Raw genomic sequence first — 18,047 nt, forward strand, 5'->3', positions numbered from 1 at the left:
AAAAATTTAGAAATTTCAAACCTGTTCGGAAAACTTGCATCGCCGAATCACTGAACCCACTTTTTGTGTATACTCTAAGAAACAGTGCATATTCTGTGCCCGGTTTCAAAGGACCATTGCAGTACTCGGATTCATCATGACAGATTTCATTTCCTATAATATAATCGATTGGTATTAAATTATGTTTCGGATACGGTATAAATTTTGAGGATGGTCGAGATAACGGATTCCATTGTTTCGGAGTAGTTTGGTACTGCGCGGTACAGGGTAATGAAGCGACATCTGACCACGAGAGTAATTGAGGCCAGCCTTCGGAGTGATTTCGTCTTGGAATCGGATCTTCCTGGCAGTGACGTTCCGAGAGCAGCAATGCTACATGTTCTATACTCCCCGAACTCGAATTAAAGATTACTTCCGACAGACTTATTCTGACCGTTCGGGTTGGATTAGGGGCATCTAACACATTCACCGTACCCCAGCTGATATCCTCTTTGAGCTCCGGAACTGAAAAAGTTTCAAAGATTCATTTATCTATAAATCGTTGTTTTTTCCTTTCTCATATAGAATCATTCGTCATCTAACACACGATGTGGATAGACGAATAATCTACTACGACTAATTTCGATTTTGTTTTATCTTTTATTCGCAGCTATCAAAACTACCTATCCAAACTATGTGTAAAACGCGCCATAGATCCGAGAAGTATTCAAAGGATCCTAAGCATCTGAAGCCAAGTGATGTACAGGTATACGACCGTTTGCTGAGTGACAACCAATATGCTGATCTGCCAGTTGATGTCGAAGAGGACCTGCAGAAGAAGGAAAAAATGCCGCCTCTCTACCTGAAGGGCTTCCCACCGACTCTACGCTCGGATTTCAACATGCTGATCAGCAAAGGACTACAGGCAACAATCCGTTTACGTACTGAAGGCTACAAAATAACTGTTCCGGCTTTGAAACAATACAAAGTAGTGGACTGTTACCTGAAGCAGACAAAAGCGGAATACTTCACACACGATATTGCCGCCAACAAACCTATGAAGGTTGTACTTCGATGACTATCCGACATGATGGAAGCCGAACTAAAGCAGGCACTCTCGGAGGCTGGACTAAAGCCTGTGATGGTGTTTAAAATGAAACGAGACAACACGGACAATCGAGTTCAACTGTACTTGATTCATCTGGAAAAGGGTTCCATCACCACGAGTCAACTAAAAACGATAAAATCGTTATTTCATATAATCATCGAATGGCAAAAGTATAAACCGGTACATCGGGATGTCACACAGTGCACGAACTGTTTGAACTACGGCCATGGAGCGAGGAATTGCCACATGAAAAGTCGGTGCGGGAAATGTGCCGAATCACACAATACCAACGATTGCCTACTAGATGACATCGCTGTAAAATGTGTGAACTGTGATGGCGACCATCCATCTACTGGCAAATCGTGTCCCAAACGTGCTGAGATCACAAAAATTCGACAACAGGCGTCCCTTAAACAATCAACATGCAGGAATGTTCCACAGAAGGATGAAATTATTTTCCCACGGCTTCCACCGAAAAAGGGATATTCCAAATTTGCCGCCACTTCCTCACAGCAATCCAAATGATTCAGCCGCTAGATCACAAGAAGAAACTTCCTCCAAAATCCCTCCTGGGTGGTGCAATAATCAATCACAAGCAAGGGATCACTCTGGTGACTTATTCTCTGCTGAACAACTGATCGTTAGATCAAATCAACGCCTTAGGAAAATTCATCATCGAATATGCAATATAATGAATTGGTTGTAGTAAATTGGAATGCTTGCTCACTCAAAAGCAAAACTGCTGAATTGTCCGACTTTCTTCAAGAGAAGAATGCCGATATTGCTATTTTAACTGAAACTCATCTTAAACCTGAAATTTCTATTTTTATTTCCAATTACAGGAGTCACAGGCTCGACAGGGCAACTACCAGAGAAGGGGGAGTTGCCATTGCCGTTAAACGATCCATTCAGCACAGGCTTCTGTCAGCCTTTAAATTACAACTTATAGAAGCCATCGGAATTGAGATTACAACGACGATGGGACCCATCATCATCATTACAGCGTACTGCCCCAAACAAACCAATCTTCGAGATGGTACGTGTGCATCATTGAAGCAAGATCTGGCTATGCTCACTCGACGGCAGAACAAATTCATCATGGCTGGAACCTGAACGCACGGTATGAGCTGTGGGGAAACAAAAGACAGAATCGAAACGGATTCGTACTTGCCGAAGATTACGAAACTGGACAGTACAACATCCTCGCTCCGGATCAACCAACGCGACTTTCCAGATCGGGAGTTCATTCCTTATTGGATATATTCATCAGCAACATCACCATAGACAGCTCTCCGGTTGTTTTCAACGAGCTCTCTTCCGACCACTTTCCAGTAATGTTGACATTGAGATCTTCACCAGAAACTGTGGCTATTCAACCTCGGAGGAACTGTTAACGCACCGACTGGGTCCAATTTCAACAAATTGCCGACCAACTTATTAATATCGATTTGTCACTAGATTCCCCGACGGAAATCGATGCGGCACTATCTTCCTTCCAGCATTCAATCACAGTCACTCGTGATAGGACGGTTCCAGTACAACATATGCCGAGTTCCTCTCTTCAAATTGACAATGTCACCAAGAAACTCATCCGACTTCGAAATATCTACCGGAGGCAGTATCAACGAACTGGCATCCTAGATAAGAAGACCTCTTATAACAACATAACTAGGATAATCCAGGGAAGGATAACTGAGCTTTGCAACAGGAACTTCCAGCGAAAGCTTTGAGCAATTCTCCCACATTCAAAGCCCTACTGGTCCTTAACGAAGGTGCTTAAGAAAAAACCGAAGCCTATTCCTCCTCTGATGTCACCCCAGGACGCAGCTGAAGGAATACCTTTAATCACACCAGTAGAGAAGGCAAATGCGCTAGGCCAGCAGTTTGTGTGTTCTCACAATTTAGGACTCAACATTGTTAGTCCACATGAAAGAGCCGTTGCTGATAGCGTAGCTGAGGTTGACCAATCAGACAGCTTGGTTCCTGGAGAAAGTAGAGTCACTGCGAATGAGCTGATGGCTATTGTGAAAAAATCCAAAAATATGAAGGCCCCCGGTTTTGACAACACATTCAACATTTAGTGGAAACATTTGAGTATTCGCTCATTTGTTTTCTTAGCTAAAATTTTTAACAGGAGCTGGGAGCTTGGCTACTTCCCATCAATCTGGAAGCTAGCTAAAGTTATCCCAGTTTTGAAACCGGGGTAAGATCCTTCCTTGTTCAAGAGAGTTGGGCCATCAGCATACTCTCTGCCCTATCCAAGCTGTTTGAAAAGTCTGTAACTATCTCTCGTTACCGCCCGCTCAGTCACACAATACTCTACCCAGTCCCAGGGTCGGCACAATCCTCGCCGAGGTTTCTCAGTATGAAAGGGGGGAAAATCACTTTTTTATTACTCCTAACAATCGTTTATTCGGCGCTTTGTCCTAATGGTCCCTAACGTCCCTAATACCCTACTAATTTACAATTTGTTTGATACACTTACGTTTTTAATGAAAATGTGTCGAGTGTAGGGCCCGTTGCGCACCTCCGGCTGCTATCAGATTCGGTCCTGGATCGTCCGGTTGCGGTGTTCTGGAACTCGGATGCTCCCCACTTATCGTCGCCGTATAGTTGCAGTCGATGAACCGGGAACTCGGGTGCTTCCGACAGTTCGTCTCACTGGATCGAAATTGCTTACGGGTCTCCGAAGAAACGCTGGACACGTGTTGGTTGATGGGAGTTTTGGGTTAGCCACCGATTCGTTGCTCACACGACGACAACTTTCCCGTTTCTTGATGATTGCTTCCAGCCCGGCCAAACCGAATGGTTTTTGATGATTCCACTCCGATAGAGTCTCAAATAAAGGTTCATTAGTTCAATGGTTGCTTGAACGTTATCGTTTGCCGTTGAAAGAAAACACATTCGCTCCATTCGCTGTTGTGAGACCAAGTGAAGTCTTTCCCTGTACCCGAGTTCCCCGGAACCTTGATACTGAGTTCGCCTTCGTACGATTGTCGTAACCGTTACCAATTTCAGTTCAGTGGACGTCGAATGACTGGGGTCTGTAGGTGGTTGTGGCGTGTAGGGTTGTACAAACTGAATATAATGCCTAACGTGTGTAGAGATTACTTTGTTTTAAAATGTTCGTTGCGCCGTCTAGCTAGCTTATTATACTTGAAAATAAATATATTTTATTTTAATCTAATTGAGAACGTTTATATTTCATTTTAAGGGTTTTAACGATTTAATCATAATTAAATATAATTTCCATATATCCTTTCTAGCTGTTTTTTTTTTATAAAGTGATTTTACCCCATATTTATGTAAATTATTTCCTGGGACTAAGATAAAGCAGTATGTACAGGCGCAAAGTGAACGGAAGGTCACACTACCGGATAGCTCGGGTAAAAAAAATTATTAAAGCAATTAATAATTTTTTTAAGACAACTTTTAGTAATGCACTGTAGTGCCGCACCTGTACCCATATAACTCAACACGTTATGATCAAACAAGCATAACAACATACACAAAGAGAGCTTAATTCAATATTATACTGACTTTAATTTAGTATTTCTCTATGTATTTTTTTAGTTAAAATATACGAAAACTAAGAAAAAATCTATTTACAGTTCCGGAACATTTAATTACAATATATGAGTCATGGGATGTCGAACATCGATCGATAGTAAACGATCTATTATCCGATAAAGTTTTCTACACAATTGGTAGCGCGTGGGGTACGTTTTAGATCTTAGATCTACGATCGTGAGCTTATATATAAGTACACAATAGTCATCAATAGGTCGAATAGAATTCTATGACAAAGAGTTAACTGTGCACCATACTGTTTATGGTGGTTTTCGATTCGGTCGGGTTTAGGAATTGCCTGTTTGCCGGCACTGATTCGAATCTTATCATGTTTGGTACAGATTGGCCAAAGATCTTTTCATGAGTTAGGTATCGTCGAATTCGTCTGAGGCTAATTCTTAAACAGAAGCAAATCAAATTTGATGAAAATATTACCTTTTTGTTATACTGTTGATCAGTAAAATTGTAATCAATTTCTAGGAATGTTTTATAGATAATATTGACGTGAAGTTATGTGTTTTATTGTGATCATTAAATCACTAATAGTGAGTTCTCCAATCCGATGGGTATAAAACCTCCGCTGAACCAAGTTCAAATCTAACTAACGATCTTGAAACATGACGGTAAATAAACCCACATTAGAGACGCTTGATTCATGTTGTAATAATTGTATTTTATTTCAGGTACCTGTATTGTAATCGTCGTATTGAGCAGGAATGGCGAAATACTACTCAGCTAAAGTGTTACATAGCTTCCTTCGCGGGAAACACGGAAATCAAACACTGCACAGATAAAAATATTTTGTGAATTTACATCTATTTTCATGCACATATTTGGAGCAGGTAATTAAACATAAAAATACTTTACAATTCTGTACGTTTCAATATAATTTAATCGCAAAATAAGCGTTAATTGAAAGATACAGTTATATTCATTGAAAATTCAATGCAATTCAATTTAGTTTTGCATCGATGAAGGTTTTCAATCAAAATTTCGATTCAACTCATGTCTATTCCATGTTACTATTGATTTACATCTCGTGTAAATTTCATTATTTCTTTCTGTGTGTGCTCACATGATTTAAACCACTTTGCGGGTAAACGACATAGTGTTGACCTTTACCAAATACGTAACGAAAATCAAATATGATTTCACCCTAAATAAGCTATCATTGAACACAGATTCAATAATTCGTTTTCAAATTCTAGGCTCTTAAATCACCAGCAGAGAAAACACCTAAGACTTTGCCTTTTAAATCACTCACTTCATAGGAGCAGGTTCCCTTTTTTGCCACTATCACACATGGTTCGTAAACCTCACCCAACTTGGCATTAAAATTATCAGCAGCTGATGACTGCCGGAATGTACGTTTAAACACTTTCTGACCGATATCGAAAGTTGGTGAGTATCTTTTGTGTCTTAGATCGTACCTTCTTTTCGTTTGTTCGTGCGATTTCTGAAGGTGCTCGATTACTTTCTCGTACACTGCTCGATTTATGTTTTTCATCCGTCCCATTCTATAGGGTGATTTTTTAAGAGCTTGAGAACTTTTTTAAACAATAAAACGCATAAAATTTGCAAAATCTCATCGGTTCTTTATTTTAAACGTTAGATTGGTACATGACATTTACTTTTTGAAGATAATTTCATTTAAATGTTGACCGCGGCTGCGTCTTAGGTGGTCCATTCGGAAAGTCCAATTTTGGGCAACTTTTTCGAGCATTTCGGCCGGAATAGCCCGAATTTCTTCGGAAATGTTGTCTTCCAAAGCTGGAATAGTTACTGGCTTATTTATGTAGACTTTAGACTTGACGTAGCCCCACAAAAAATAGTCTAAAGGCGTCAAATCGCATGATCTTGGTGGCCAACTTACCGGTCCATTTCTTGAGATGAATTGTTCTCCGAAGTTTTCCCTCAAAATGGCCATAGAATCGCGAGCTGTGTGGCATGTAGCGCCATCTTGTTGAAACCACATGTCAACCAAGTTCAGTTCTTCCATTTTTGGCAACAAAAAGTTTGTTAGCATCGAACGATAGCGATCGCCATTCACTGTAACGTTGCGTCCAACAGCATCTTTGAAAAAATACGGTCCAATGATTCCACCAGCGTACAAACCACACCAAACAGTGCATTTTTCGGGATGCATGGGCAGTTCTTGAACGGCTTCTGGTTGCTCTTCACTCCAAATGCGGCAATTTTGCTTATTTACGTAGCCATTCAACCAGAAATGAGCCTCATCGCTGAACAAAATTTGTCGATAAAAAAGCGGATTTTCCGAATGGACCACCTAAGACGCAGCCGCGGTCAACATTTAAATGAAATTATCTTCAAAAAGTAAATGTCATGTACCAATCTAACGTTTAAAATAAAGAACCGATGAGATTTTGCAAATTTTATGCGTTTTATTGTTTAAAAAAGTTCTCAAGCTCTTAAAAATTCACCCTGTATCTTCCTCGGAGAGATTATCCATCGGTTGAAGTCGATGATCGGATCCCTTTGTTGGTATTTCGTGACCGAAGATTACTCGGTAAGGGGTATATTTAGTACTAGAATGTATTGTATTGTTCAGAACGAACTCTACTTCCGAAATTCGGGTATCCCATAGTTTTTGATTTTCACGAACATAACTCCTGACCATCGAGTTGATCGTCCGGTTTAGTCTTTCTGTAGGATTAGCTTGGCTATGATGCCTTGCACTTGTCCAATGCTGTACCTCATATCTCAAAAGTAGTCCTTGGAACTCTTTTGATAGAAATGTAGTTGCATTATCGGAAATAATGAACTGTGGAACTGCTAGTCGTCTAAACCACAACTGTTCCAAAATTTCACAAACACTGCTTGATGAAATCTTCCGGACTGGAGTCAAAAGACAAAATTTAGAAAAAATATCCATGAGGACAAGTAAATGTGCGTTACCTCTAGAACTCCGTGGTAGGGACTGTATATAGTCCATCGCAAGAATTTGGAATGGTCTAGTTGTAACGCGCTGGTTTCCCATTTCCGGTACTAGCGACGTTGTTGAATGTTTAATTCGTTTGCAAGTTTCGCAGTTTGAAATATATCGTTTGATTTCGGCGTTCATCCGAGGCCAATAATACCGTTTTTTGATTTTTTCCACCGTTTTCTCATAGCCGACATGAAAAGCATTATCGTGCTCTTTAATCAAAATTTTATTTCGCATTGATTCAGGAATGCATAGCTTCCAGTCAAAGACATAATCGAGTACATCGGTTTGTGAGGACACAAATTTATAAATTTTGTTGTTATCGATTTTGAAATCCATATACTTTTCGGGTTCGCTCTGTATTGAAGTATACAGTCGAGAATACCAATTGGATTTGGCATTCATTTCCGCTATTTCCATTGACCTTGACAAAGCATCTGGTACTATGTTTTCTTTCCCTCTTCGGTGTTTGAGTATCATATCGTATTGCTGTAGTTCGATACTCCAGCGTGATAATCGAGACGAAGCTCTCCATTTAGCGCGCATTATGAAGGTAAGCGCCGAAGAATCGGTGGTCAATGTGAATTGAGTACCTTCGATATATTATCTGAACTTTTCGATGCATCTCAGAGCAGCTAGGCCTTCTTTTTCTGCGGCGTGGTAGTTCAGTTCCGCGCCTTTCAGTTTTTCCGAATGGTACGAAATAACTTTCTCTTCTCCGTTTTGCACTTGAGTGAGAACACCCGCTATAGCGTGGTCGCTAGCGTCGGTCTGTATGTGAAAAGGAAGAGTAAAGTCCGGATTTGCAATGATTGGAGCGCTAATCAACCTTTCTTTTAAGACTCTGAATGCCGAATCAGCTTCAACGGTCCACTGAATCGATTTAGGACGATTCTTCAGCAGATCTGTTAAAGGAGCTGTGAGTGCGCTGAACTGCTCGATAAACCTCCGGTAATAATTTACCATACCGAGGTATCCACGCAACGCACGAACAGACTTAGGCACCTCATACGCGACGATCGCATGAACGCGATCCGGATTGGGCCTGAGTCCATCTTTCGATAAAATATAACCCAAATAAGGCAATTCTGGCATACAAAATTTCGATTTTTCTAGGTTAATTCGCAAATTAGCTTCTCGCAACCGTCGAGCCAATTCCTTCAGTTTTTCGATATGCTCTTCAAAAGTTGTACTAACGACAACAATATCGTCTAAATATACAAATATGTAAGGTTCTAATTCGCCAAATCCCAACACAATATCCATTAATTTACTGAGCGTCGCCGCACTAGGCCGAATGGTAAACGCCTAAATTGGAAAAGCCCTCTACCTGGAATTGAGAAAGCCGTTAAATGTCGAGATTCAGGACTTAAAGAGATTTGCAGAAACGCCTGGCTTAGATCGATGGTGGTTAGATATTTGAATGATCCCAATCTACTTAAAATACGGTTTTGATGCGGCAGTGGATAAGCATCACGTTTAGTACGCTCGTTCAATTTTCTCGCATCTAGACATAGACGAACCGCGTCGCTGTCTCTTTTGGAAACTGGTACAACAGGTTGTGCCCAGGCAGATCGCGATGTTTCCACAATATCATCCCGGATCAGCTTCCCCCCGGTGAACGACCAAAAGGTTAAAGCCGGGGTAAAATAAATGATATTAATAATAATAATAATCCCGGATCATGTTATCTAACGCGTTATAAATTTTTTTTTGTATTTGTGGGCTCCAGGGATATGGGTTTTTACGTATGGGGGGTTGATTACGATATTCTTCACCGATTTCAATGGTATGCGACAAAAGATGAGTTAATCCAATATCACCAGGTTTTGGAGTGAGAAACAGGCTTTTTACTTTGTCTAACTCTTCTTGCTCTTCGGGTGACAACGTCGGATCATCGTACCCAGAATCTTCGGGCTCGTCAATAGTTTCGATAAACGAATTCCGAAGTGAAGGGTAAATCCCAAACTGATCCCAAAAAGACATTCCGAGATAGCATTGTCTCTTCAGAGAAGGTGCAATAACAAACGAAACGAATTTCGTTGTACCGTTAAACGTTACTGGTATTTCAATCTCTCCTGAAACTGATACTGGATTACCTTCGGCAGTTATTAAAGCCAAGTCAGATGTAGCACATCTCAAGTTTAAATTTGCTAATAATTTTTCCACGTTTTTGCCCAGAATGTTTCGATTAGTACCGCTATCTAACAGCGCTGTCAACTTAATTCCTAACAGTTCGATTCTTACAAACGGTCTATTGTCCCCGTGTGGGTGGAGAAATATAGTGTTTACCTCCTCCTCACCAGGTGCGAGAACTATTTGTTCGTAACCGAGTAAGGTTAGAATTTCGTTGACAGCGAGGTTTTCGTTGGTATGAGGACTTCCGTTCAAGAAGTTTTGACTACTCTGCCTCAGTGAGTAGTCTTCGTGATGTTTTTTGCAGGACAGTATGGACAGTCTTTTTGGTCAAATCCCGGAAAACCACAAACTTCACAGAAAATTTGTTTCTCTTGTTTACATTGGTGGAAATTATGCCCATACTCATGACAGTTGAAGCACGTTCCCTTTTTTATAGGGATATAAGACTTCAAAACTTTTTCTAGAGAATTTAAATTTTTACTGGTACCAGGTTTACCGTCATCTGGCTGTCTGAGATTGTTATTTTGCTTTTGATCAGTAGGTTTTCGTTCCGAAAACTGCGGCTTATACATTTGTTTTTGATCAACAGTATTAGTTTCAAAATTTGTAGGCCTATTCGAGTTTCGAAACTCCCTCGTGGAATTTTCTTCCCTTTTCCATTGTCGGTTACTATTGTTATTTTGTATTTTTTTATTCGACTCTATTTCATTCACTTGCCTATCTGTTCGACGCGATCGTTTATCGTTATCTCTGTCGTTTTTAATATACCATTGCCAGTTGATCGAGTCGAAGCTTTTTCCAAACTCTCGCATTTTAGCAATAGTAGTAATGTTAGCAGCGAGCATCGCGCTTTTATATTCTGAGCGGAGATTACGAAAGAGAATTAGAAATCTCTTCGTTTCGTCCAAAGGTGTAATCCTGGAAACGTTCTCTTGCTGCTTGCTTACGCAAATGTGCTTGTCTTTCATATTGATAGTCTAAATCAGGTGGAAGAAATTCGCGTTTTAACTCATCTACTAAATTTTTCCATGTCTTAAATTCGTCATGTTCATTTACTTCCATGAACCAAGCCCTCGCCTTACCAAGAAACAAATGGTAGGCTGAGTTATAAAGCTCATGTTCCGACAAACCCTCAGATTTTGCATTAAACTCGACTTCTTTAATAAATTCATTTAATCTACGTCCTCCATCTGTACCATCATAACGAATCTTCCACTTGTAAACTGGAAGTCGTTCGCGACCTGAATATCCTTGGTCATAATTTTCCAATTTAGATGGTTTTGACGATTCTGGAAAGTCAGGTTTATCTTGAATTAATTTTTGATCCTTAGCTAACCAATCAAGAAATTCCTTGTAAGAAAATTTTGATTTGGGTTGATCTAAATTACTGTTACTGCTGCTCAGATCTTTCTTTTTATTGTTAGATTCTGAAAGTTCCATACGAGTTAATAATTGTTCGACTAATTCTCTCAATTGTCGGTTCTCTTCTCGTAGCAACAAATTCTCTCTGTCTGTGGAATTCGTTACTACAACATCTATATCGTCATCGTTCTCTGTGTCATTTTCCTCCTCGGGAGGTGGTAGGTCAGTACTACCAATATCGCTCTCAACTTCTTCGTTTTCTTGATTTCTACAACCCACAATAGTATCGGGGTGGGAAGTTTTATTTTGTTCATTCTGTTTCGTAGGTTCAGTTGAATTTTCGTTTTCTGGAGTAGCCTTTCGCAATTTAAGTAAATTACTGTTTACTAGATCGCTTTCTGCTCTACGTATCTCGGGGTATGGAGACGAAATAGAATAAAAATTATTTAACAGTCTCACACACTGCCCTGCTAAATCTGCTATTGTATTTTGATCCGGTTCCTCTGTCGCATGCGTTTTACATCGCAACGTGCGGAAAAGAATATGTAGAAGTCGAGATTTATGTATTTGATCAGGAGCTTTTTTTGCTGGTCTATTCTCTAACACATTTGCTATTTCTTTTATCTTGCCTTCACACGTTTCAAATTCCTTAATTAATGAGTCCCACCCTTTTTCATATTCAATTTCAGCAACATTCTCTTGTTTTTCTCGTTTCAGCTCAGCTCTACATTTTCTCTCTTGTACTCCTCGAGAATCGGTTTGAGCATCGATTCTTCGGATGGCTGATTCATAAATCAATTCATCAGCCAATAAATGGGATACATTGATGCTATAGTACTGAATAATGAATCGATCCATCATACAATACCGTTAGACTGATCGAAGAACTACGGATGGTTTTTTTTAACTGATATTGAACAATATATAACGCATGTAAAACTTTCATCAAATTTGTTATTATAAATGAATAAATACTATTTCTTGATTATCGTTGTTTAATGGGAAATCTGTGTACTTAAAGAACATAACAGGGGCCAGAATCAGTATGAGATCTTCTTAGTATCGCGGACTCTATTCACACTTGTTCTTTTCAAAGGGTGTCGATATGAAAATTTCAAAGTTAAGAATTATGTTAAATTCGCTTCGTGTTTGATTTGAGATGTTTTTGCTGATCAAATTCTGTCGAATCTGGGACCAATTACCAGAAACACCGGCGGAAACGATGTTTACTATTGTTCTCCCCCCTCACTTAACCTCGAAAAATAGGTACTATTTTCCGTTGGTCGCCAAAATGTAACTATCTCTCGTTACCGCCCGCTCAGTCACACAATACTCTACCCAGTCCCAGGGTCGGCACAATCCTCGCCGAGGTTTCTCAGTATGAAAGGGGGGAAAATCACTTTTTTATTACTCCTAACAATCGTTTATTCGGCGCTTTGTCCTAATGGTCCCTAACGTCCCTAATACCCTACTAATTTACAATTTGTTTGATACACTTACGTTTTTAATGAAAATGTGTCGAGTGTAGGGCCCGTTGCGCACCTCCGGCTGCTATCAGATTCGGTCCTGGATCGTCCGGTTGCGGTGTTCTGGAACTCGGATGCTCCCCACTTATCGTCGCCGTATAGTTGCAGTCGATGAACCGGGAACTCGGGTGCTTCCGACAGTTCGTCTCACTGGATCGAAATTGCTTACGGGTCTCCGAAGAAACGCTGGACACGTGTTGGTTGATGGGAGTTTTGGGTTAGCCACCGATTCGTTGCTCACACGATGACAACTTTCCCGTTTCTTGATGATTGCTTCCAGCCCGGCCAAACCGAATGGTTTTTGATGATTCCACTCCGATAGAGTCTCAAATAAAGGTTCATTAGTTCAATGGTTGCTTGAACGTTATCGTTTGCCGTTGAGTTCCCCGGAACCTTGATACCGAGTTCGCCTTCGTACGATTGTCGTAACCGTTACCAATTTCAGTTCAGTGGACGTCGAATGACTGGGGTCTGTAGGTGGTTGTGGCGTGTAGGGTTGTACAAACTGAATATAATGCCTAACGTGTGTAGAGATTACTTTGTTTTAAAATGTTCGTTGCGCCGTCTAGCTAGCTTATTATACTTGAAAATAAATATATTTTATTTTAATCTAATTGAGAACGTTTATATTTCATTTTAAGGGTTTTAACGATTTAATCATAATTAAATATAATTTCCATATATCCTTTCTAGCTGTTTTTTTTTTATAAAGTGATTTTACCCCATATTTATGTAAATTATTTCCTGGGACTAAGATAAAGCAGTATGTACAGGCGAAAAGTAAACGGAAGGTCACAAGTCAATACAAAGGCGAATTCTTGCTCTCGCAGATGAACAGGATATATTACTTGAAGAACAGTTTGGGTTCCGGAAAGGAAGATCCACCACCCACTAACTCGCAAGGGTTAACAACGTCATCCAACAAAACAAATCAGTGTCCAAAACGACTGCCATGGCAATATTGGATTTTGAAAAGGCATTCGATAATGTGTGGCACGATGGCCTGGTGTTTAAACTACATCGGTATAATTTTCCGATGTATCTTATTAAAATTATCAAAAATTATCTTGCAGATGGAGCATTACAGGTTTCTCTGAATTATTCACTTTCAGAAAGATTTACTATTCCTGCTGGTGTACCCCAAGCAAGTATCTTAGGTCCCATCCTATACAACACATTTACATCAGACATCCCACCTCTTCCGGGTGGTAGTGTTCTGTCACAATTTGCTGATGATACTGCCATTCTTTACAAAGGTCGTGTCATTAATGCTCTGAAGAATAAACTACAGACAGTTCTAGACGCTCTAACTGAATATTTTACAAACTGGAAAATTGTGATCAAAGCAGCAAAAACTCTGGTCATCTTGTTTCCACATTCAAGATCTCCAAAACTTGTTCCATTAGACGAATGCCGAATACGTTTCGGTGATGAGGTCGTCCAATGGTCCAACGAAGCTATCTATCTAGGACTCACCTTTGACAAACTTCTGATAGTCAGGTCATATGTTGACAAAATCGTTCAAAAATGCAGCATACTCATCAGGTCTCTGTTTCCGCTGGTTTGTAGACCATGTCAATTGTGCCTGAAGAATCAGATGGCTGTATGTATATAAACAAATCATCTACCCCGCATTTTAATACGCAGTCCCCGTTTGGTGGGGCTGTTCACGAACGCACAAACTTAAGCTTCAGCGCATTCAAAGTAAGATCAAAGTAAGATGATTCTAAATCTACCCCCTTGGACAAGGACTAGTAAAGTACATGAGATGACCTCCCTGGATATACTACAACAAAATTTCGAACAATACTGCACGAAATTTGAAGAGTGGTGCTAAATCTCTGTAATACAAATAATTCAAAATTTGTACGTATTAGGTTAGGGATAGTTATAAGTAGGTAGATATTTTATTAATAATTAAAATAAATATGATTAAACATTGGTATATGAAACAAGAGTAACTAAAACACCTATTATTAATAACGAATTGTATGAACAATAAAGATGAAAGGCCAAAGGGTCAAACACTTGTACTGTAAAATGTTGATGTAATACACAAAAATAAGATTAATAAACAGATATTTATGAAAAAAAACCATTTGAATCTAATCGGTTCAGCCATCTCCGAGAAAAGATAGTGCAAAAAAACGTTACATACACACATACGCACATACACACACATACACACATAGACATTTTGCGTACTCGACGAACTGAGCCGAATGGTTCATATCCATTCAATTATTTTTTTAGTTGAATTAGAGAAATAAAACGTTGTTTTCAACCAACATAAAAGGTTCAATTGCCTTCGGCAATTTGCAGCTATATGGCGCACTGTCATCAAAAAACGCTATCATTACGGTAATGACTACTAGCCACTAGATGGCACACTACTACCGAAAAAAATTTCAGTCGCGGTTGTCTTTTCTATATTATCAGGTATAAATACGATGTTGTATTGGAGAAAAAGACATGAACGAAACATAAACTTCTTTTTGAAAATTTTTCTTCTAAATCGCTGTTTTCTTCATTCGACTTCGCGAAATCGACTCACTCACTGAAAAACTTTAAGCACTCGGAAAACAAAAACCGAATACAAGTAATACACCGGACGGCGTAGCCCGAGAGATTGGAAGATACAAAAAACATCATTTGACATATATAATTAGAGTGCAACATTCGAAACTGACTTCACTGTTCCACGTAAAAACATTATTACGCACAATCGCTTCAAATGCGTACAAATTCTGTAAAAATACACTTTCCACTAAGAGTTTATGTCATATTTACATATCGATTTAGAAATTTAAATGTGAATAAATCGTAACACATGCGAAAAACATCAAAACAATTTGCAAGCAGTTTCAACAAGACTGTCATTTTTAGCTTTTTAATGGATTGTTTTCTTCGACACTTCTCATGAGTTTTTGGCTAATAAAAGTTGTTATTAAATCCAATTTCATTTTTGTTTGTGCTGTCCTTCAGCAATGATGATAGATAAATAGAAACAAATTTTCTGATTTTGATACCAAATTAATTGTCAATGAGAATTTCGTGTTGAATTGAAATATTGCTGGTTTGTGTCCAGGATATTCGCCAACTAAACACATTTTCTAAAAATAAGAGTTTTTTCTGCAAAGTAAAGTCTCAATTTTAACTATATTCATAGTTATTTTGGAAACTTCGTTGTTAAAATTAACTAATTCAAAAACAGTAATACGAATTAGGCGCGAATCAGAGTAACGCATATAAGCTTGCTACAGCCAGACCCTGTCAGCTTGGAGCGATCTCAATTTTCAGTTCAGCAACGCCATCGCACGGCGTCTCATTCAACATGTCATGTCAATTGTATGGGTGCACAGCCCTGCTATTTTGGCGCGAACGAATTTGACATTTCTCTCCTCTACTTCTATGTATGAGATTCGATGCGGACTCACCTGAGGGCGACATGCTCGCAAAAAAGGATGTTGTCAATGATTTGTTCGGGAAATGTGAGAGCTGGATATCTTGTTAATATGATGTCTTTGCTACAGCGCAGCCCTGAATTTATAACTTTTTAGAAGGTTCGACGTGAACACGACTTTCCTTTACTATGAGGCACCTTTCAACATATGGCTAGAACTTTATCGTGAATATCTTTTAGTGTGCTTCACGTAACAACATCATTTGGTGTACTTAACGTAACAACATAGTTTTTGCTCAACGTGTCATTGTGTCAAACATTCTCGATTCGGAAGATGTAATCTAATATATGACTTAACCGACATAATGTTATGTTTTTTAGTGGAACCAAAATTTCTTGATGATACTTGAATCGAACTCAAAAATCTTAGACACGTTTGAAAGTTACTATTAGGTTAAACTCACAACACGACCTGTGTACACATAACTGTCTCATATTTTATGGGATTTCATGTATTTAATCAATGATTTATTCAGTAAATCAGCGGTTTAGAAGTTTAAATAGAAATGCTTAGTGCACCAGTAGTTCAAAATGAACTGCTAACACACTGATGAGTCGGAGACAAACGACAAATAAAAATTCGTGCGATCTGATTGAATGTCAACAGTTCAATAAAGCATTGTATGCATATGTATTGAACAAAGTTGATTCTTGTCTACTAAGCAAAATTTCTACTGAAATGCGGATTCAACACTCCTAGCACCAAGCCTGAAAAAAAGTTGGAACGGTAACTTTGCGTTTTCATAGCTCAGTTGTTACTTGACCTATTTCGGTAAATTTTACACCCTCGAATGTTTCGAAGTTTGTAGGTTATTTTAAGTATATCATTATTGGCGATCGTTTAGGAAAAACTAATGAACATCTGACTTTTCCCTTTCCAATTTCAGAATTTTAGTAGTTATCAATTGCGTTTGGGTTGTACATAAAAATTGTTTAGATATTCTGTCCAATACAAAAATATAATAATTTTTAGAGTTTAGGAATTTTTACCAAAATTCTTAAGATTGTCAGTGAAATCCAAGTTTCAATTTTGTTGTTGTTTTGTTCATAATCAATTTCCAACCAAATAAAAAAAAAGTTCATGTCATAAAATTTAAAAGTTTTCTTTCTTGAGATTCTGTACCTTTGTACCTTTCCAATGGTGAACAAATTTCGAAAATCTGTTGACTAACAACAAAGTTATAACTCGGTAAAGTTGAAGTGTTCAATATTTTCTGTGCAACGTTTATGCCAAAGGAAAGAAAATAGGAAAGCAGATAGGACATATTGAGCGCGTGAAAATTTTCATTGATTTTCCTTTACCAATCGTCTCCTACAAAGTTTGTGAATCAATCTACGAACTTGACAAAATTCGAGGGTGTAAAATTTATTGAGATTCGTTAAAAAACAGCTGACCTATGACAACTCTAAGTTACCATTCCAAATTTTTTCAGGCTTGGTATTTGGTGTGTTAATTTGCTATCTTCTATATAATTACTATAAAGCAGTCATTCTACTGCATTTCGTCGAGAAATTTAGGCTTCGCAGTCAATTCTTGACAAACAGTCCCCGTAAGAAGAAAATGCACACAATTATTTATAAGCCGGATATACTTCCGTCTCTCTAAAACAGCATGGTAGTACCAACGACCAGGGTCAGCGGAAGAGGTGGATACGGTGAATAGTACTACCCACCCGAAAATTTCAGAGATGAGTAATTACCCACCCGAAATTTCGAGCAGAAAATAATGGAAAGTTCGGCTGAAAAGTTCGTATCGTTTAATAGAAACACACATTTTTTTGCCAAAATTCGTTTTTATTATTCAACATAATTGCCATCAGAGACGATACAGCGATTATAGCGATCTTCCAATTTTTCGATACCATTTTTGTAGTACGATTTGTCCTTTGCCTCAAAATAGGCCTCAGTTTCAGCGATTACCTCTTCATTGCTTCTAAATTTTTTACCAGCGAGCAT

At 38.8% G+C, this 18,047-nt stretch overlaps 1 protein-coding gene across 1 annotated transcript in view; it reads right to left on the minus strand.

The window, feature by feature from the left end:
• The window catches only part of LOC131439450 (receptor-type tyrosine-protein phosphatase F), a 66,902-nt gene that overhangs the window by 1,531 nt on the left and 47,324 nt on the right, over window positions 1–18,047 (minus strand). The window contains exon 8 of the mRNA XM_058610452.1: window positions 22–504. Coding sequence (XP_058466435.1) covers window positions 22–504 — 483 coding nt within the window. The remainder of the gene's footprint in view (window positions 1–21; window positions 505–18,047) is intronic.

This window comes from Malaya genurostris, chromosome 3, assembly GCF_030247185.1.
Source record: "Malaya genurostris strain Urasoe2022 chromosome 3, Malgen_1.1, whole genome shotgun sequence".
Taxonomy (NCBI): domain Eukaryota; kingdom Metazoa; phylum Arthropoda; class Insecta; order Diptera; family Culicidae; genus Malaya; species Malaya genurostris.